Source organism: Botryllus schlosseri, chromosome 16, assembly GCF_051294905.1.
Source record: "Botryllus schlosseri isolate E-star chromosome 16, Bs_hap1, whole genome shotgun sequence".
Taxonomy (NCBI): domain Eukaryota; kingdom Metazoa; phylum Chordata; class Ascidiacea; order Stolidobranchia; family Styelidae; genus Botryllus; species Botryllus schlosseri.
This window is the reverse complement of record NC_137251.1, coordinates 13,833,588-13,854,522: the sequence shown is the minus strand read 5'-3', so window position 1 is coordinate 13,854,522 and position 20,935 is coordinate 13,833,588. Positions and strand designations below refer to the sequence as shown.

General features: G+C 41.5%; 2 protein-coding genes and 1 long non-coding RNA gene across 4 annotated transcripts in view; 1 reads left to right on the top strand and 2 right to left on the bottom strand.

Moving 5' to 3' along the window:
* The window catches only part of LOC145458964 (potassium channel subfamily T member 1-like), a 35,730-nt gene extending 25,682 nt beyond the window's left edge, over positions 1 to 10,048 (bottom strand). Inside the window, exon 1 of one of the 2 annotated variants that reach the window (XM_080337479.1) lies at positions 9,847 to 10,048. In XM_080337479.1, the coding sequence (XP_080193605.1) occupies positions 9,847 to 9,881 (35 nt within the window). In that variant the 5' untranslated portion in view covers positions 9,882 to 10,048. Of the gene's footprint in view, positions 1 to 5,006; positions 5,572 to 9,846 lie in introns of those variants that run through there. The other variant, XM_080337478.1, reaches the window with a different exon arrangement.
* LOC145458969 (uncharacterized) lies at positions 165 to 2,918 on the top strand. The gene is made up of 2 exons (XR_013921247.1): positions 165 to 1,406; positions 1,752 to 2,918. It is a non-coding gene; the product is annotated as an uncharacterized LOC145458969 (long non-coding RNA).
* A 5,455-nt stretch (positions 10,049 to 15,503) lies between the features above and the next one.
* LOC145458963 (WD repeat and FYVE domain-containing protein 3-like) overlaps positions 15,504 to 20,935 on the bottom strand; it is a 60,818-nt gene continuing 55,386 nt past the window's right edge. The window contains exons 61-67 of the mRNA XM_080337476.1: positions 20,578 to 20,724; positions 20,330 to 20,509; positions 18,958 to 19,146; positions 17,812 to 18,207; positions 17,399 to 17,609; positions 16,426 to 16,537; positions 15,504 to 16,277 (exon numbers count right to left, since the gene is read on the bottom strand). Coding sequence (XP_080193602.1) covers positions 16,211 to 16,277; positions 16,426 to 16,537; positions 17,399 to 17,609; positions 17,812 to 18,207; positions 18,958 to 19,146; positions 20,330 to 20,509; positions 20,578 to 20,724 — 1,302 coding nt within the window. The 3' untranslated portion in view covers positions 15,504 to 16,210. The remainder of the gene's footprint in view (positions 16,278 to 16,425; positions 16,538 to 17,398; positions 17,610 to 17,811; positions 18,208 to 18,957; positions 19,147 to 20,329; positions 20,510 to 20,577; positions 20,725 to 20,935) is intronic.

Here is a 20,935-nt window from a genome sequence, read left to right as displayed (position 1 = left end):
AACGAGTGCCGAAAATCCATTTCCTCAAATATAGATGGTGGCGAATGTAATAATAACGCGAAACGCGTCCGACGACACATTTGGGTATGATCGAAACAAACATGGCACCAAAATGGAGAAACTTTTTTTATCTAGCAAGCTTATCTTGAAATGATTACGGGAAAAATCCAGGGATATATAGAACTCCGGGATGGCTGACTGCGTCAATTGCGTCATCGCGGTATTACCTAAGTGGGTCCAGATTCGCGCATTCAGTTTTGATTCACGTTACGGTCAGCCGCTTCATCTGTGTGTAATTTTAAGTTTTTGAGAGCGGTAGAGGCATATAATATCCATGTTTATGTTATTATATAAAGCTAGAGGTTAACTAGGTTATGAGATGTTCAGGTAGTCTGAAACTTTGCGGTATTAGCCCTATTCCTTCAGCAGCAATTTACCGGTATACCGGTACGGCCATTTACTCGCCTTCGGAATATCTCTGCTTCTGTAGTATCTTATGTAACATGATTTGCTGCGCTGATAATCGTGAGAAGATAACAAAATGTAGAATAATTTCCAACGTTAACATTGATATCCGCAGTATGATTTTGATTACGCCTTGCGGTATGTTTTTCATTTACCGGCATGTTATGCGAATGTATGTCACCATCCAAGGCTGTACATTGCACAAGTACAAGTGTACATTTACACTGTGCCGTGTCAACTATGAAGGCGACCGTTAGGAGGGACTTTGTCAGTTAAGATCTTGTACTATAGATTAATATGTGAGTATGCAGGTAGTGCTGGCTGCTGGTATTGCAGGCTTACCGGTATTCCAGATCATTGCTGGATTATTCCTAGTAAGAATTAGAGCCACTGAGTACACCACCGGTGTGCAAGATTCAAGAGGAATTTCAATTGAGAATAACCAAACATTTGAATCTAATACAAACACAACACAACGCGTCAAGGTCTTTGCAGTTGTGTAAGTGTCCATAACAACTGTTGAATCCAATCTCTTGTTACAGATACTATTCATCAGTAACATGTCTGGTAAAACAAGGCAGGCATATGTTTGTTAATGAGCGGCACCTCAATGCTACAGTACTGGAATTATACTTCAACAGAAGTGCACTGTTGTGAACTACCAATGGCTGACTCCCAGTATATGGCCACAACATTTGTTGACCATTTGCTCTTACTGAGGCCATGAAGATGCCCACTCCCTTGAATGGATAAGCCAACACAATCGTCAGGACACGAGACGACCCTGAGATACGGCCTGTCTTTACCATATAAACACTTATAGCCTATAGGCTATAGGCCTGTACGATGGAGGAAGAGAAAACTTTGAAGATTGCTTTCAATTTGCAAGGTTTAGTCAAATCGTTGCAATAACGCATGGACCTCTCCTCAGTCGGCCCAAGGTAAGTTTGGCTGATTCTAGTGATACGTTATTACATGAGCGATTTACATTAATCTTGATGTGGTTAAAGTAGTCTGCATTGCTACTCAAGTAACAGTCGTATTCCCGAGCGTACTGGTATTTTAACTTCCTTAAGTAGCTGTAAAGTGAAATGCCTGCAAGGTACTCAAGTTTGGAGATGGCTGCTTCAGAATTACAAGATGTATCTTCGAAAATAGGCAACAACTACTTGAGTACTGCAATGAAGTAGAAGTTCTTCACTACTGACCAACTCTGCATACATCTATATATATTCTTAAGGTTAATTTGTGTCTCTAAATACATTATTTGTTTATTTTTGTTGCAGATTCCGGAAAAACAAACGCGATGTTCCAGCATTTGCATCACGTCAACAGTGGATATCCTGATATATTATACTGGGCACATTCCATTGAAATCTTGGCAAAGATGGCCACGATTTGAATATTTGGATCTCGTGCCTCCTCACCGAGATGATTTTTTTACATGGAATCATCTATCGCTCTATCGGAAAATCTGCAAGACAATGATACTGAATATTTCTCAACTGATAAATGGCATGAAATGCTTCAGGAGGCCCATTCGTGATGTACCGTTAAGCCATGGTGGCAATTTCTTCACTGCGGTCATGAAACTATTTCTCGGTGAACAAAATATCAGCTGAATTCAACAACTGGGTCTACCGAATGCTGCTTGAATTGATAATGATATGTACCAAACTTCTACCCGAGGCTACATTTGAACCTGAAGAGAAGTATCAATGGTGTGTTGATTTCTTGATCAACTTTCATTGAGTGACATAGAAGCTGACAATGCTGCTATCACAATTTCGAGTCCTTACAGGCCGTGCTATCTTTTTGTTATTGGAAATGCTCCATGGCAGGGGTGCATTTAAAATCAACGGTGTTTGAAATACTATGTTTAAAACATGCTTTAAACAGTGTTTTAAACAAAGGCCTTTTAAAAAAAATTCTTCCAACGTTGTAAAATTATGCCATAATTGTGTAAATACTTTCTAAAATACGTGTTATATGAGCCTACGGACGATTACCACCCGATATAGCCGACTAATATCGATATGGGATGGCTGGAACCCTCAAAATAGTCGGTTCAACGGCAATAGCACAGATATTTCGTCAAAGGAGCTATATTTACACTATATTTTCAATTGTCAATGTCAATCCAATATGACGTCACTATTGAATATTCTTGACGTCATGGCTTAAAAAAAGTATATTTTATACAAGGGCCTGGTTTTAAATATGTTTGTTTTAAATGCAACCCTATACTCCATGGTAATTGTCGGTTAACGCGAATTGAAACGGTTGATTTAATCAATCCTATTCCCCCCCCCCCATCCCAGCTGCAAGGTTTCCGACAATGGCTTGTAAATAGGTAGAAGACGCTGATATTATTCGTTATTCACTCTGTTATTTATGGCCTGATGCAGATTATATGATGTGTAGAAATTAAACACATTCATGATTTACTGAAATTCAGAGTTGTGATAGTTTACTTGGTTGGCTATACAGCAGTGTTGAACTTTACTAGGTTGGCTATACAGCAGTAAGGTTGTGATAATGGAAGAATGTCTAGCTTAACTAACTATTCCGCAAAAGGTTGAGGATCGTTATTCTAGAAACAGCTGTATTGCTAGCTTGCAGAAAAGTGGATATTTCGAGGCAGATTGCAGGTAACTTTCTGGACCTACTTAGGTAATGGCCAAAATGAAGTCAGCCATCCCGGAGTTCTATATATCCCTGGAAAAATCGTTATCCATCACAGAGTTGTAGGTTTACCTAGGCTCCTCCTCGACCCCTAATCTGCGTAAGCGGTGTCTTTCAAAAGCCTAGAAGTGGGCCGTGCTATAAGTCGACTGTTACGGTTTAAAAATAAAGAATATCGGCCTGGTGTAAATGACCATAGTAGTCGACAAACACCATGAATACCTCAAAACAAACAAACAGGAGAAAATGGATTGTTGTAAACATTTCGAAGTCACCGTTATTGACTTTACTCATCCAACTTTTCTTTCGCACAATCCCCAACAAAATCTCTAAACAGCAAAATGTTTGTATCAGTGGGCAATTTAGCAATTAAAATGATCTGCACAGTAGGATATTTCATCTCAGACGGCCATTCTGTTGATTTGAGCTCTTTGGTTTTATTAGTAATGAAGCGAAACTTCCTCGCGATTTCCCGAATTAAAAAATACAAATTAGGTTATCAAATATTTTTAGGCTTCGCGAACCCCCTGAAAATGCTTCGCGGAACCTCGTATGAGAACCGCTGGTCTAGGCGGCTAAGTCCCCCAGAAGTTCGGTTTATAACCCTGTAGGGGCCCAAGACTAACGTTGGGGGGCTGAGGAAGTGCCGTAGGGATATTTATGTGAGAAGGTCGTTACCGGTACCAAAGATTTTCAGTCGTAAGACACAGTTTATCATAGTATAAGATGCGTATTATCTCAGGGGTTACCAACCCCAATGGGCAGCTTTACCTGTTCTCTGGGGTTGCAGAGACGAAAATTAAATGCCAGTGACTAACATAAGAATGTCAACTACGCGGATGCTATCAGTGGCTCCTTTCCGAAGATTGGAGTTCTTTTTTTTCAAAATAGAAAAGATACGACGACTGAGGAATGCGAGCCTGCATGGGACAGAATTCCTTAAGGTATCGCATCGGTCGAAGCGTCATTTTAAAAGCGCCACGTATGGTTGGTGTGTGACTATCATTATAGTGTCGGGCGCATACAACTCAATAGGACGGTAATTTTTCTTTACAGGAAAACCACAAGTGACCGGCAGTGCTATACATGAACAACATATATACACAGTCACACTACACAACACACACGCACGGTGCGGCCGAATAACTGATGTAGATCGTTATCTGTCTTTCGCGTGACGCAGATATTCACTGAACAGCACTTCACAACTTCGATTGGATATATATATCGTTCCAAAGACTTATATACGTTACTATAGTCTTGACTTGATAAACCGAGGTTGACGAGTTCATGATTGCATAATTGCCATTATTGCGAACATAGTCTCCAACTTCCCACATAGGCCGCGAGTAGGTTCGGGCGGAGGTGCTGACCATTGTTTAGTGATCAGCCAAGTTGAGAGGTGTGGTCGCGGAACATCTTCAAATCGAAATTTGGTTGGGAACCCCTGATCTATCTGAACAATATAAAATTCCGTCTGTGCCTTGATTGCGTCGAGAAAGTGCAACAGTGAATAAATGCGTGCCAGAAATTTCACAAAGGGTTATGAAGCAACGACGCGTTAATTCGATACCGCAGATACAACTAGAGTGGAATGGTACCTTTGGTGAAAATCATTTAGCTGCAATTCGAATACGGTGGCTTTCCGAGGAATATGGCTGCTGCCAAATCGTTTTTTGCACATTGAACTTTAACACAGTTTTCTCGCAACGAAGATAGCAGTCATCAAATAAAGTCATTGCAGATATTGTTCTACCGACAATAGACTTGCTTGCTATTTTGGTCATGAAAATAACACTATTGGCTACAACCGTTCTGCACGCAGTTTATGAAAAGTAACTAGTCAAACATGTTACCGTGATTGCTGAATGTCTTGATGATTTTCGATCGTCTTCGTACATCGAACCCAGTTTTTCTGAGCTTCATTGATATGCGCTAAAAGACTCTCAGAGTCCATTTTGACACTTTCCTCGCACATACCAAATCACTTTGTCGCGGCACGGGAACGCGGAAGAAGTATATAAACTACTTCACATGGAACGTATCCCCTTGACCTTGCCAAATCGGTTTTATACAGGCTGCGCTCGGACGACATGAATTTTGAATGAGACGCACTCAATGTGTCCATGAAATGCATTCGAAACATTGTGCCTTGTATGATATATCTGGTGCGTAATTGAAGTTAAGTTACTGAGCTTATTCATGAATATAGTCATATATGCGAGAGAGGATCTCGCTACTATGCAGTATGCATGCACAGCAGAAACATCAGATCACATGGCGTGCTGCTAAAAGCGGATGTATGACTCTCACCATAGGTGTTTCTTGCCATTCGTGGGTATTACCGCAATTATAACCTCATTCACGCACAATTGCACATTGCACAATTGCATATTCCAGGTTGGAAATCGCATCCAACTTCTAATACAGAATTATATCAAAATAAATAATTAAGTGTGCCATCTCAATAGTAGAGACTGGAAATGAAGTGATCCAACCGCAGCTACCCAGGTTGGTGTCTGATTTCAAGGACTACTCCAAGTCATTTCGACACCTTCCTATCTTATCATTGTATCGCAGTCTTGTTGTGTTTTGAAATCATAAAATTGACGATATAAGAGGGGTTTACTTCAGCAAAAAAATAATTTTGTGAAGATTTTATTTGAAAATACTAGCCATCCTTATGGGGGAATTGGCACGGTACGTACCTCTCAAATTTAGATATCACTTCGATGCTATATTGATATGATATTATAAGTTATATCAGTCTGTTCGTTTAATACCCGTAAGAATTTATGTCTTGTGCCGTGTCCCTGTCCATGTATCGAGCCGTAAAATTATGCGATTAGTTAGTTGCATGTGGTATTGACATATGCAGCGAAATCTTACGCCAGCCACATGCGATACCAATCGAATTTCCTTGCTAAAGAGATCTACTGGTAGCGGATTGCAGCTCATTATCGATTGACGCATCGTCATTTTGATCGATGTAATGTAATGAATGTTTAACTAAACATGATTAGTTGCGGCTCTAATAAAGCATCAGAAGGCAGAATTGCCTCCTCCGAGTTTAAATATCAAGTATTATGAAGGACCATTAGGAAGTCACGAGGAAAATGATAACGATAACGGATTAAAGAAGTATTATTGCCCAAAATGCCCAATTGCCCATGCTCAATGCCCTGCCCATGCTTACATCGTTTCTTCAGTATGGAAGACTGGTGCAGGAGAGGCATTATCTTCAAATGTCTAGAGCGGCACCATAATATCAGATGCAATCTATACAGTTGGATTTCGTTTGCATGGTGCCGCGGATCCTTACTTCAGATATACGTGGTATCTACATGTTGCATCAGACACCAATTTCACAAGGAAGTCAAGGCAGAACAATCTTTCCTATTCCGATCGTATCGTATAGGCTACAAGTGATGTTTGCTACTGACGTAAGTCTTCCGAAAGCCTTTAGCGAATGAGATCGCACAATATTAAGTTCTTTTTTAATGCAATTCTGAAGATCTGTAACCAATATACCGAATTCTGATTTATATATTATACGTGGGGTATCAAATAGCGAATGTAGCATATAGCGGCCACTACAGAGTCTGATCGGTTTCGACAAGTCTTGATTACTTTGACTTAATTTGGCAAATGATATGCCAAATCGCTTCAACCAGTACAAAACTACATTCCCTGTCCTGGCTAGATCTTCATACCGACACCGAAACAACATTTCTGGTGTAAAGTAATCCGTCGCAAAAGTAACTGTATCCCGTGCTCATCTGTGCTATGGTCCAGTGAGAATTGTGACTTCGCAGGTATTGAGATACTAATCGCCAAGTCATTACTTGTCGGAAGCTTTATAACAGTGATAAGTGATGCACTAAAGCTGATATGTGATATTGTGATATGTGACGTGTCATATGTGCCATATGTTATCAAGGCTTTTGAGCTATTAAGGGCATTCCATCAAATATTGCTTAAACCCCGCGAGGAGAATAACCATTGTATTTCACACACCAATCTAATGATATAAGGCATTATTCCAAAGTCAAATGCAGACAACCTAATAAATATTATAAAATATTTACAGAGAATCAATATTTTCGCACCGGAAAGATCTGGGGAAATATACTATTTATCCAAAGATTTCAATGCATGTTTAAGACAATTTACAAAGAGTGGGCTATTTCCATTGAAAGCGAAATCCAAGGGCCATGGTAAAATATGCTAAAATCACTCATTTCAAACGCTCACCATGACGTTTATCGCCGCTTCTCTGAAGTTCAGATTAGTGTGTTGATAAGGAGCCACATACATATACAATTATACATATATTCAGGGTCGTAACAGTCGTTTGCCAGCCTTCTCAAAACTACTGGTATTGAGCCCAACGAATACTATAGTCATCCCTCAAGATTACCGCCCTTCCATCTTACCTATCAATCTCGACTATCAACACATGCGTCATACATTTTCATCACTATAGTCCTTTTATTTTATCCCTTATTTCAGGGGCGGGCAACTTCTCGAGTCAGCGTGCCGGATATAGGAAAATTAAGTACTTGGCTGGCCGGATTGCTGAATCGATACATTATACGCCCATTTATCCATATCCACATATACAAGGAATATATCGTATTTAATGAATGTATTTCATTCAACGACAGCTATGTCATTGCAAAGCCATTTCTCGCCGATAGTGACGAGTAAATGTGGATTTGAGAACAGCATCGTCATACAGGCACCACCATCTCTGCTTCTCTGATCAATTAACACACGATGCAATCCTTAAGATTTCAAGGCGTTCGATAAGCCCCAAATCTACCAAGGTATCAATTCATTAGGGCCGAGTCAGGGTTGTAACCAAGTCATAAAGCTCCGAGTCACAAGTCAATCTCACTTTTATAGTTTTAATTCGAGTCAAGTCGAGTCATTTTCAATTCACCACCGAGTCAAGTCCGAGTCCAAGTCATCGAGCAGAGGTTCGAGTCCGAGTCATGGTATTATGACTCGAGTCCGAGTCCAAGTCATTGTGTTGACTGCTCAAGTGCTCAGTTTTCAGTTAAAGTCTTGTTAAACCCACTTTTATAACTCTGTCTGGTGATATCGAATGGTTCGCATTCATAAAATGCTAATTTTCCTCACTTTTAACAGTTTCTGGCCGCATTTTCAAGTACCAGTACCAATAGACGAAATCCCAATAGCGTGGTTACTTTACTGTTCTTCGAAATTACAATGAAACGTCGGTCTTGGCCGTCTGAGTCTCGAGTCATATGACTTGGTTCGAGTCATGCTCAATGACTCGAGTCCAAGTCGAGTCAATGCACAGATTGACTCGAGTCGAGTCATTTCCGTATTTTGAGAAAACGACTCGAGTCAAGTCAAGTCATCAGAAAATCGTGACTCGAGTCTGACTCGAGTCGAGTCACGACTCGAATCATTACAACCCTGGGCCGAGTACAGCGTAAATGCCGATAATGCAAGTCTTCTCGCTTCGACAAACTTACGCGTACGCTCCACTCTTGCACTCTGCGGCCGCGGGCCACATTCTCCTGTAATACCGGACAGTATGTTGCCCGCACCTGCCTTATTATTTCTTTCCACCCAGTGTGCAATGTGCATGCCTCTTATTTACATCGCCTAGGCCCAGGTGGGTGTATGATTTGAAAGACCACTGCAAGTCGTTTCGACGCCTTCTTATCTTTTCATTGTATCGCAGTCTTGCGGTGTTTTGAAATGATACAATAAGTAATAAACTGAAACTGATGCTGATCAACTTGACTCATGGGGTCTCGCTGCCCACACCCCTGAAACTTCTGCGACTCCTTTCACCACTTCTCTGTCTGTACACGATTCACAAACACCCTTTCCGTACCTAGCTCGAGACCTATCGATAATTAGTATCGGGTTATTACGCACCAAAATCGTGAGTATTAACGCTATGAACAATCAGCGTTCACTTTCTCAAAGTTGATGAACGAATTTTGTCGCTGATACTATTCACACGGTTAGGACTATTCGCGAAGTTCTCGCGGGTTGGCTTCGGTCGACCCATTGTTATTACTTACTTTGTTGAACCATGTTGTTGTTATTTCGTGACGCTTGATAAAGGTTGTCGCTACTCAAAAGATATAGGACTCGCTTACACTTGCCAAAGCAAACTAAAATCCCTTTCGTGATCGTGAGATGCACGCGATTACAAACTAGCATTTACTCACACGATGCACTAATTTTTTCAGATTAAAAGGACAGGACAATTTGGCGCCAGCCTTTTCGGCCCATGGACAATTGGACATATCAATATCGAAGGTGTTGGTCAACATGCGGTGGTCATTCTGAGGCCAGGTGTTATCGCGGTCGATCTTTTAGACAGCACACTTCGAGAAGTCGCATTTCGGCAGAAACTTCATGTCTTCATGTGTCCTGGGACGGAAATTGCTAAATGACAGTGCCTAATGATCCCGCCCCTAAAGGTTGATCTCACCGTTTTCAGTTTTATTTGTATTTTGTACTGATTTACGAAATAATTTTTGACTCCATTCGACCTCGAGGGGGTTGGGTGCGGAAAATACAGCCCTGTGTGTATATATTTAATTAAGGTCTATGAAATCCACATCGGATGGTATTGACTCTTTGAAACCATATATTTCTCACTGGGTTTTAAAGACTATACTTTGTGCAACAAAGTTCACTCACCGTCTCGGTTGAAGCAGAGAAACGAAGTCCGCCATCGTAGTATTGATTGAACTGAGCGCTCGATGGTACAGTCATCAATATTTTTCAAATTGACGTGAATTATTCCGAATACGATGGTGCAAAGTAAATGCTTATTTGCGCATGCATCCGATATTGAGATCAAACCAGTTTATATAACAGTATATCTGTACATTGTACAAGCTCACAAATTTATTGTGCACCTTAACGAAAAGAGTTATTGTATACATATTTACGCTAAATACTTCCAGGGACATCTACTACAACACGTTACTATTGCTAATTATGATTAGCGGTAAAGTCAAGTATTTGGCATTGCATAATTACATGAAATTACTCTTAACTACGTTAAACTGATTAGGCCGAAACGAAGGTACGTTGAATTAAACCTGTTCGCTGATTCTATTCGCCTATCTGCTGTTTCCAAAGCTCCCCCCAGTCCTAGTTTTGAATTATCTCCACACTGCAATGATCCCTTTGTCGCCTCCCAATTTCTGAGAGGTGCTTTTAGCCAATTTGATACAAACGAAGTGTCACATAATACCTTGCACTGTAACGCACAAATAATTCATAGCGCAGTGCTGTACGTGGATCTTCATACATCAGGATTTTAATGATCGTTGAGTTCGAAGTAATTGATAGCGATATTATTACGGTCTCCCACTACGGTCATCGATAACCAGTAACCGCACTCACGTGACATGTGTTTCTGCATGTAATGCGCCGTAATTATCGGATATGAAATTGACACTGACCACGGCTGGCATGCTTTTTTCTGAATCAAGAATCAAGAATCTACACCCCTACAACTCTCAAGTTAACATATTTATTTGATCTGTTGTTCGGCCATACGCTCATTATCGTCAGCACTATACGGCCAGGATTGAACAAACATCTTGCCTGCCTACTAAAGCAACGCTCGCTGTAACAGCTGCCTTAATTATCTATCAGCAAAACTTTGGAGTTAACACGGACGTTTTCGCATCTTCATACACATCCATCCGATTATGAACTGAGCATTGTGTTTGTAAATGGTTTGTAAACATAATAGTTCGCGATTGAATAATTTTATGAAGAAAAGTCATCGAGTTATAGATAAAATGTTACAGTTGAGCACTGAGCAGCATAGCCTAATCACGACGGGCATTCCCTAGGCGCGGCAATTGGCTTTTCTTTGCTCTCCACAGGTCCATAATGTACCATACTCTCGTAGCCTCGTAAGTCTGTAGGTGTAGGATTACAGCGTGATGAAACAACAATTCACACACGTCTAACCTGCGTTAATATGTTGCGAGATTATAAAAACAGTTATCCTTTAAATAAAATAACGTTTTAGCGAATTCATCGATAGTATTACAAAGAAGTTAGGTACACTACGCCATATTATCACACATCTCTTGTGCATGAATCTCTTGAGATTACCGTTAATAAAACATACGGCGTAACCCTTTTCAACTTCGCGGCAGACTCGGTGTTCGAGGCGAGATCTTGAATAAGATTTACAATCGATAGACAGCGTGTCTGAATATGCCGAAGTCGGCTTTGATGATAGAAGATTATTATTGGTGAACTGATTAGCGATCTCGCAAGATCGAAATCCAAGTGATTGTTGGCATACAGGACTCCATAATATCAAATAAAGGAATCGACATCCCAAGACAATACCCATCGAATTAAACTAGCGAAAACCTATGAAATGAGGAGCCCCTGCCGTAACCGTCGGAGTAGTGTTGACTGTCGGCGTAGGACACACGAGGTTTCAGAGTAACACACTCATCGTTGTAGCAGTCTAATCTTTCCAAGAGCATGACGTTACACTATAATCCTATTGATATTGAGCCGTCCACTAGGCTAAAATGCTTTTGTTTAACTGTGGTCCTGGCAGCCTGACTTCAATTTGCCATACAGCGATTTTAGAGCTATTACAATTCCATCCGCGCGAACAGAATACCGAGCTTACACGAAAAAAATCAATATTTCGGTCAGCTGCAGTCGTTGTCCTTCGTAATGTTATTAGAGACAGTACGTGACCACTACGTATCAATATTTTTAATTGGCTCTTTAGTGGCCAGTGGCCACGTTATGTTTTATGGGGCGCTAATCTCGAAAATATGATGCTTATTTTCGTATTACTCTCATCAATTTTTTAAGTTTCAAAAGAGCCCGTGTAAGATAATATAGAGAGCAACTATAGTCAACAGAATGGCGACGTAATACTAAATGTGATCTGTGCTATTCACTATTATTTAACACAGTTTATCCAACATATGGGTCGATACTAGGGTTACCATATTTCTGTGACCCAAATTCCGGACACCCTTTAGCGCCAACTAGTGGATTTCAAAATGAGTTATGACGTCACACTAGTGAAGCTTTGCTCATAGACCAGAGGTGGTCACGATCCGGTTCAGGAGTAGGCTATGTGGCTGTGTGTTGTGTAACCGAGACCGAAAGCACATGTTTTCAGCCCCTTCCCGCCCAAATCAACAATGATTTTGAGCCAGCCATAGGGTAATCGATGCTACCTCTGGCGGATGGGCTTGCTATATGAATCTGGTTTCTATATGCATCTTGTCGTTAAATTTTTTGAATGAATTCTGTAAACAATATTGGTTGTTCGGTTGTTCCATATATTACTATAGATCAGTGCTCTTCAACTGGGGTTGTCGTACACCCTAGGGTCCGTCCTCCAAGTCTCAAATATCGGCATTGTTCGAACAATCGGAGAGTCGCAACGGGTCATTGTTATGGCCATTGTGTTGAGTTACTCGATTGTTATCAACAATGCCGATATTTCAGACTTGGAGGACAGATTCTAGGTGGATCAGTGCCTGATCAATATTTTAATTTATATTTTCGGAATCGGTGCAACAGTAGCTTTCGATCAAGACCTGATTCAGTAATTTCTGCGCTCGGGAAGATAGCTTTTGGATTGCCAGAAATCCTACAGTCGCTTACGCAAAACCATTCTCCACTCCAGCCTCAGCGAAGCGGAACGAAGCTGCAAAATCGGTCGTTGCCGTTCCATGTTTAATTTCTATAGTAATACTGTACACCGCTTGATTGTGATGTCATAGGCAAATATTTCTCCTATTATTTTAGCCGTCGGCAATCAATAAACCAATGGTTCGTTTGGTGTTGGAAAGTATGCAGTTAACAAACATGTGTTCAGCTAGTCATTTGTCTTTTAGTGATTTTTGAGGAAACCGCCGCGATAGGTCAGACTTCTTGAATCGGTACATCCTACCCGACGTTAATAAATTCTGCAATGCACATAAATGAATTGATGCTAGCCGGCCAGGGTCGAAACAGCTTCCATGTTGAAATCGAAACCCTTTCGTTTTAAAATGCCGATTTTATGTCCAATATTTCGCCATACATTTGCAATTTAGTATTTTGTTATTAGTGATGCAAATTAGCGACAATAGACTGTGTATAGCGGCATACGATCTGAGGTTACTGACATCTCTTGCAGCCCATGTGCTACTATCGACTGTGTGTGTGTGGTGTGTGGGGCAGGCCTGATACGCAGTAGGCTGGTGCGCCTGCTATTATCGCTAATCTGAATTACCGCTTCTGCAGCAGTAGCTTTACCTACTCTCTTCCCAATACTGTTACATTTTGGTTGATTATCGTTCGGAATGTCATGCTGTTTTGGGGCTGACACGAAATAAATTCCAATTTGCGTGGCGGGCGGCCTGACTGGCTGCGAATAGACTCTGTGACCAAATACTATTTTATTCAAATCCAATTTTTTTGACGGCAATAACTCCGCTACTACTGGTTGGAATTGAACCAAATTTGAAAAACATCATTTTTATAGACAACCTAATACTTTCATGGGGTGAACAGAAAAATTTCACATTTTTCGTTATTTATTTTTATATAATAAATAGAAACTTTCTTCTCCCGTAGCCATGCAGCTACTGGTTGGAATTGAACCAAATTTGGTGTGTAGGCTTAAGTTAGGTAACCTAACAATTTTATCAAGTAGCCAGTACGATTTGAGGAAAAAAGTCATTTTTGAGGACCCCTAATGAACAGGGGTGTACGAGTTTTGAGCAAACGTTAAAAGGGTGTACCACGTCGAAAAAGGTTGAAGAGCACTGCTGTAGATAGTTACTACTCTCCGCCCACATGATCAGAGTTAGCGGTAGAGCTGGTGGAGGATGATGAGCTCGAAAATACAGGGAGCGTAATTGTACATCGTTAAGTCATGTTCATGCCCAACCGATGAGATCATGTATCAGCATTATGTCGGTGCGCACCACGTAGCTTTATAAACACCCTACATCCAGTGGTTTCCAACCTTTTATGGTCGCGACTCCATCTCCAATTTGAAAATATTCCGGGGCCCAGATCAAAATTTGACGAGCTGATTACTAAAAGAAGTCAGCACCTTTGCCCGGACTTACTAACGGGCTATATTGGAAGATGACTGCGTTCAACATATTCGCGAACCCCAGAATAAAGGCAAACGACCCCCACGTTTGGAACCACTATCTTTGAATAAAGCATTTAAACGGCCTTAACGATCTCTAGGAATATACCGTTCTCCGATAATTGCGATTACAATTAGGCTTATTCCAGTAAATGAAAGTTGTTTTTATTCATATTTTATTGCAGTTTTTGCGAGGGTGTGGTATCGTCTTCATATTAAAATCCATAAATGTGATAGTAAATCGCGCGCCGCGCGAAGAAAAATATCATGCATCAGCATAAATATTCCCAAAAATAATGTTTTTATGTTGATTTACGAAAAAATTATGAGCCTACGTCGTTAAATCTTCAAAATTCCGGACATTTGGCATGTTTTAGGAATTCCTCCCGGACGCTAGTTTGAACAGTGAAATGCCGGACGTATGGCAACCCTAGTCGATACTCCATATATAGAGCTTTAATGACCGATGATAGCAAAAACGAATGATATATTTGGAATGCGGGGGAGTTAACGTAGTGGTGACACCTGGGCGGGCGGCCCGGGTTCGATTCCGCGTCGGGGTTTTATCTGGGCTCCTCTTCCCTCGCGTCGCTGTTCTTACGGCGTCATTCATTAGATCGCATCGTACATTGTATGAGTCTTGATCGGATAAAAATATAGTCTGCCGATTATTGATTGATTGAATCAGCCAACAAAAATTAGCACGAAACTATAAAAATCTCAAGCCAAACGAAATCACACCAGACTTGCTACGTAGTGATACATACAACATTCCGATACGGCAGATACGCGTTGGAAACGGGCCACACAGAGATGCTTTTGCCATGGAGTTTTGTAGCGTCATCAGTCGAAAACGGCCACGTAGAGACGAGATCTTGCAATAAAATAGATATGCTTTCAAAATTGTACTTAAATGCAGTCATATAAAAGCCACATGCATCTCCGTATTACTCTTCACAACCTGTCCACCATGTTCATGGAAAACATGTATTGGTCGCACGGTTGACATCGGCTTGTTTTGGATCATGCATTGAAGAAGCGCCGTTGCGTTGCAAGTCAAGAACAAATGCAGATATTTCCAGCTAGCTTTCAGACAGATAGATAGCTAAGCTTGCCCTGTCGCATAAAATCTTGAATCTGAAGTCAATGAAGTCTTCCGAATGCAAACCTTCACAACGCCAGCCAGAAAAAACCAAGATGCTCAAACATCATTTATTAGGCATAGATAAGGAAAGATCTCGCAACGGTGGTAGCAGTAGTAGTTATAATCATCATAATGTAAAACATATCTCAACCTCGCTAGAAGTACGACAACAATACCACATAAAACAAGAAACTCATAATTTCACATCAACATTCACGAATCGACCCAAAGAAACGTAGCAATACTATAGAACCGCGTCCGCCAAGGTACAGAACACTCCACGAAAACGCGCGTTTGGTAAATGAATTTGTATATTGTGTACCGACCACAAAAATGTTGGTTTTGCTACGAAATTGTTGCGTGTAACGGTACGCATATGAGGTGGATACATATCGAGGCTTCACGTGATACACTCAGAACGGTACGAGGGTCGGAATGGCAACTAACAATCAACGGGTTCACTTTAACGCCACCAGCGCATTGTCGCATACTAGCTTATTAATAGAGCCGTCAAAATCAGTCTACTTCAACGCCAACCACGAAATAGATTCACTCAAGTATTGCACATGGCTACGGCACGGGAGGGGGTAGTTCACAAAGGATATGACGCCACGAAGCAAGAACGGGAAAAGAGAGTGCAAGAGCAGTTGGCGAGCAATAAAATCGGTGGAATATTTCGAAAAAATGATTTGGTAAATATCGCATTCGATACGCGCAACACTCGGTACAGTGCTGTGATTGACGCGTGCGTACAGAGGCCGTCAGTTTGCCGATATCCAATAATATATCCGGCCTTGTCTGTCGCCGACGTATATCTTGTGGTGGTCCCTGCGAAAAAGAGAGCACTAAAATAAAGCAAAGCCGGTAGTAAATTTGCTTAGAAACAAGGCTCAACTCGAGTTCCTTTACGTCTACATGCGAACACTGGCTATTTCAACCACTCTTGCGAATAGCCACAAAGGCGCTACACACTTACTTCGACATAGCGATGGCCGTTATTTCGGGCACGGAAGGGCGTCCGGCGCTGTCCACGACTTGGTCCACTTGAAACTTGCCCTTGTATATCAATTGCTCTTGCCACACGAAGCCTGAACGTCGCAAGACCACAATTTAACAGCAATTCGGGCAAGCTACCTAATACTAATCGGGTATTTGGTTCACTATGTTTGAAATTTCATGCTGGTGACGTCATGTTTTCAGATACGATTGTTGATATACGAGGTTCTTTTCAATTCTCTACTAGTTGCTGACGATTACCCCTGACGAGTGTCAGTCGAAAATATTCGGGTTCATTTCAATATGAATATACCATTCAATTGTATACTGAAGTTCTGCACCTCCAAGAAGCTCTTCAAATAATTTGAATTTGTAATTGGGTTATTACATCCGAGGGAGTTCAATTGTCGTCGATCAGTAACACAATGTGTATTCGAGAATTGGATTGTCATAGAGGCGTCGCAATCCAAGATTTCAGGGCGAGAATTGTCAAGTGATACTGGTTGCCGGTGCGACAACAGCTTTCTTTTTGCAATTATACAAACTCCGCACCGCGCCAGACAGATTAGTTTACTTGATTAGACCTCTACATATTTGCATTATTATAGAAAATCTAACATTCTTATATTGGACTGATAAATGAGCATTGATCAGATGGCAGTATTTGACATAAATTTTAGGATCTTGGATCCTTCCTGGATACGCCACTCTCTTGACCTCACATAGGCTTGTCCCCGCTCCCATTAAGAATAATGATTCTAGCAGTTATAAAAATCTACAAAAATGTTGCAGCAATATTGATGAATAAGACTTTAATCAAGTGCGAAATTGAAATTTTATCAGAGAGCCATATCACATCACTAAAAGAGCCGTATATGGCTCACGAGCAATAGATTCCAAACCTCTGCTATAGAGGCTTTTGAGAATTATCGGCATAGTAAAAATGTAATCACCGGGTTGCAAAAGTCGTTTTTCGTTGGCGAGTTTGGCCTCCAGCTGGCTTTGCTCCACGATCACAAATTCTTCTTCCGTGCTCGGAGTACGAGCGCCCCCGTGCACGGGCGAATTGTCTGAACTTTTAGGATTGCCGGGTCGAGAAAAACCAGCCTCAGCGGTGTCGGAATTCTTGGTCTCACCTTCCTTTGTATTATCGGCAGTAGACGGCTGAAATAGTGCGGATCGTTTGTGAAATGACAAGGAACTAAGGTTTGTTACGAAACAGAGACAGAATGCGTACTCCAGAGTTACTGAATTTCGGATTTTTGCCAGTTTGTAAGGCGGCGTCAAATTTTTGATTAATTACAAATTATAGCTAACGAGGCAAGATTTAGAACTATTTTGTTCCACGGCGTAAAAATTAACATACCTGGTTCGAATTTCCGACCGAGTCACTTTCCGATTTCGAGGGCGCCAACTCCAAAGCAGGTATATCAGTCCACGGTATATCTGAAATCTCGCCGGCAGACAAAATAGACACTGCATCTGCGGCAGCCGCCTGTGGCGCCAGCTTATCCGCGGCCTTCGGCTGATTTAAACGGTCCGTGGACTGCGCCTTGTCTGCTATCGCGAAATCAGACGAGGCGAACCCGCTCGCTATCGAGACGCTGTCCAGGCTTTTGGCGTCGTGGGCCAGCTGGCCGTGTCTCTTGTGTGCCACGGGGCCGAGGCGTCCCAGGGATTTGAGGCTGTGGCGGTCCGCGTCCTCGTAGGAGTCGTCGTTTTTGGAGTGTTCGGGCACTTGGACGTATTCGAGACGCCAGAACTACGAAACAAGATGTGGATAGTTAATAAGTTTCCTGTTTTGTATTAGTGGATAGCCGTTTTGACCTGGCCGATCCCTAAAAATTTGAAAATTTACGAACAAACTTATGCGAGTTGAAGAATAATTTGAAACTTCATTTGATACTGCCTTTTGATTAGACCTGTTAGACGCAGTTCCATCGAAGTTTTTGCAAGACAAAGTCCTGTTAAAACCGCTAACTTGATTTTGACTGGGTCTGTTTCATTTGAAGGAAATATGAAGCATCTGTTCGTTATTATACTGTCAAATGTCTAATGCCAACTAGTACTGTCGACATATAACAAATCTTGATTAAAAATTGTCCTTAGCATTCACATGTACGTGGTCTTAAAGTGAGTAATAGACTAATTTGAAAAAGTTTCGTACAACAGTTGCTGCTTTGTGACATACGCCAAGTTCGAAGTACACCATGAGCTCTATATTACGAGACTGTGAAGAAAAATACGTTCCAGAGTTCTAAGTCAATTAAAAATTTGATGGTTCATATCTCTAAGCAACGGAAAAGGTTCCGACTTGTAGCATTTTGGAATTCACATTTAAGATTGTAATTTATTTGGCAGACAGGTAGGAAGCCGGCACTGGTCCAGAAAGACTTATATAGAGTTAATTGGCTACTTTGGACTTAACCTACATCACCTACATCACTTCTGTAAGTTTTGTACTAAATCGTTTAACACTATCACGACTTGAGCAACAGGTAGCTACGCTCACCCTGACATAGCCATCGCTGTGCCCCGTAACGATAACGGAATCCGGGTCCCATTCGTTCAGTTTCGACACTGCCATCGCGGTGATACGTTGTCTCCTCGCGTTCATCAGCGTAGTATTAACAGCGGCCACGTGGACCCCGTTGATCGACCACAAGTGCACGTGGGTGCTGTCGCCAGTGACGATATCACCCTGAAATTCAAAACGAAAACCCGGCTCGTAAATCTACACATGGTAAAAGCAGTCATTGCGTAGAAGTAGTATCACCATGAATCTCTACTGAAGTTTAAGTAAAAAAATAAGACCTAAAAAAAAGTAAAAAACAAAACATCGAAATGAAAAATACTTTCAGCAATTGACCGAATGCGTCCACACGACAAACGCAAAATCACTCATGACACTCAAGAATTCGTGCGACCTCCGAAAATATCTCATATCATGACGATACGTGGGTCATTTCGTGTGGTTCATATGTCAATACCACTCATTTATAGTGATTGCATAGCCAACTTATCACAAAACTACTTTGTGCTTCTCAAAACTAATAGTAGTGTCATAGTAGTGGTAATGGAGGTATGTGAAAACTACTTGACCCCTCAGCAAAAGTTTAAAGCTCAAAGACAACTTGATTAGTAAAAGTTATCACAAAATCACAAAACTACTTTTACTATTCAAAACGTAAAAGTTTAAAAAACCAGTAACTTTGCTAAAAACACTGTCCGGAAAAAGCGCAAGCATTTAAAAAAGAACCTCATTACCAACCACCAGGGTTGTAATGACTCGGAGTCACGATTTTTTGGCGACTCGACTTGACTCGAGTCATTTTTTCAAACTCGTAAAATAACTCGACTTGAGTCAATTTGAGTATTGACTCGACTTGTACTCGAGTCATTGGGCATGACTCGAACCAAGTCATATGACTCTAGAGTAGGGCGACCAAGACAGACATTCACTTCGAAGAATAGTAAAGTCTCTATCATTCGTATTTCGTCTATCAGTCCTGATACTTGGACAATAGGGCCAGAAACCGTTTGGACTGAGGAAAAGTACGATATTATGAATACGGGTCATTGTATATCACCTGAGCAGAGTTGAAAAAGTGGGTTGAACCGGGTTGAACTCAAAACTGAACAGAGAACAATGACTTGGACTCAGACTTGAGTCACAACGATATGACTCGGACTCGACACTCTACTCATGGCCTTGGACTCAGACTTGGCTCGGTGGTGAATTGAAAATGACTCGACTTGACTAGAGTCAAAACTATACAAGTGAGATTGACTTGTGGCTCGGAACCTTGCGACTTGGTTACACCCTGCCAACCACCACTGCGTAAATCACCAAAACAGGTACATACAATCGCGTAAAGACTCACGGTAAGCTCGTTAATATCGACGTGCAGAACTGCGGTTTTATGCCCGCGCAGCTGACGTACAAAACACAGCTGGTTCAGATTCCAAACGATACACGTGCAGTCGTGCGATCCGCTCACCAGGATACCGTACGCGGTGCAAGACGCCAGACACGACACCGTGTCTGTGTGTCCGTACAACGACTGCGAAAATAAAAAATAAAATTTTGAACCTGGAACAAGCGACCACTTGGTCACAGGCGACGCTATACCTGAGTCAATCGAACTGTCTTGTTTCTGTCCCGCGGGGCCGGCACGTCCCAGACGCAAAGCACAGTGGTGGTCCCGCCCGTAATTAGCGTCGTTTCGGTCGGCATGGTGACACATTTAATTTCCCCACAGTCAAGATTTTCAAACACCTGACGAAAAGAGGCGGCCGCTGGTCATTAACCAAGCACTTTCTCAGAGTTTTAAGTAGGTTTTTCACACTTCTACCCAAGTGGGCTACGCTCTTGAGTGGTTATGTTTTGAGATTACTTCCACTCCTACTGAGTATTTCAGGAAAACCACTTGCATGTTCGAGTTTTTCAAGTAGGTAGAAGTTTTTGGATATGTTCGGACCACGTATGA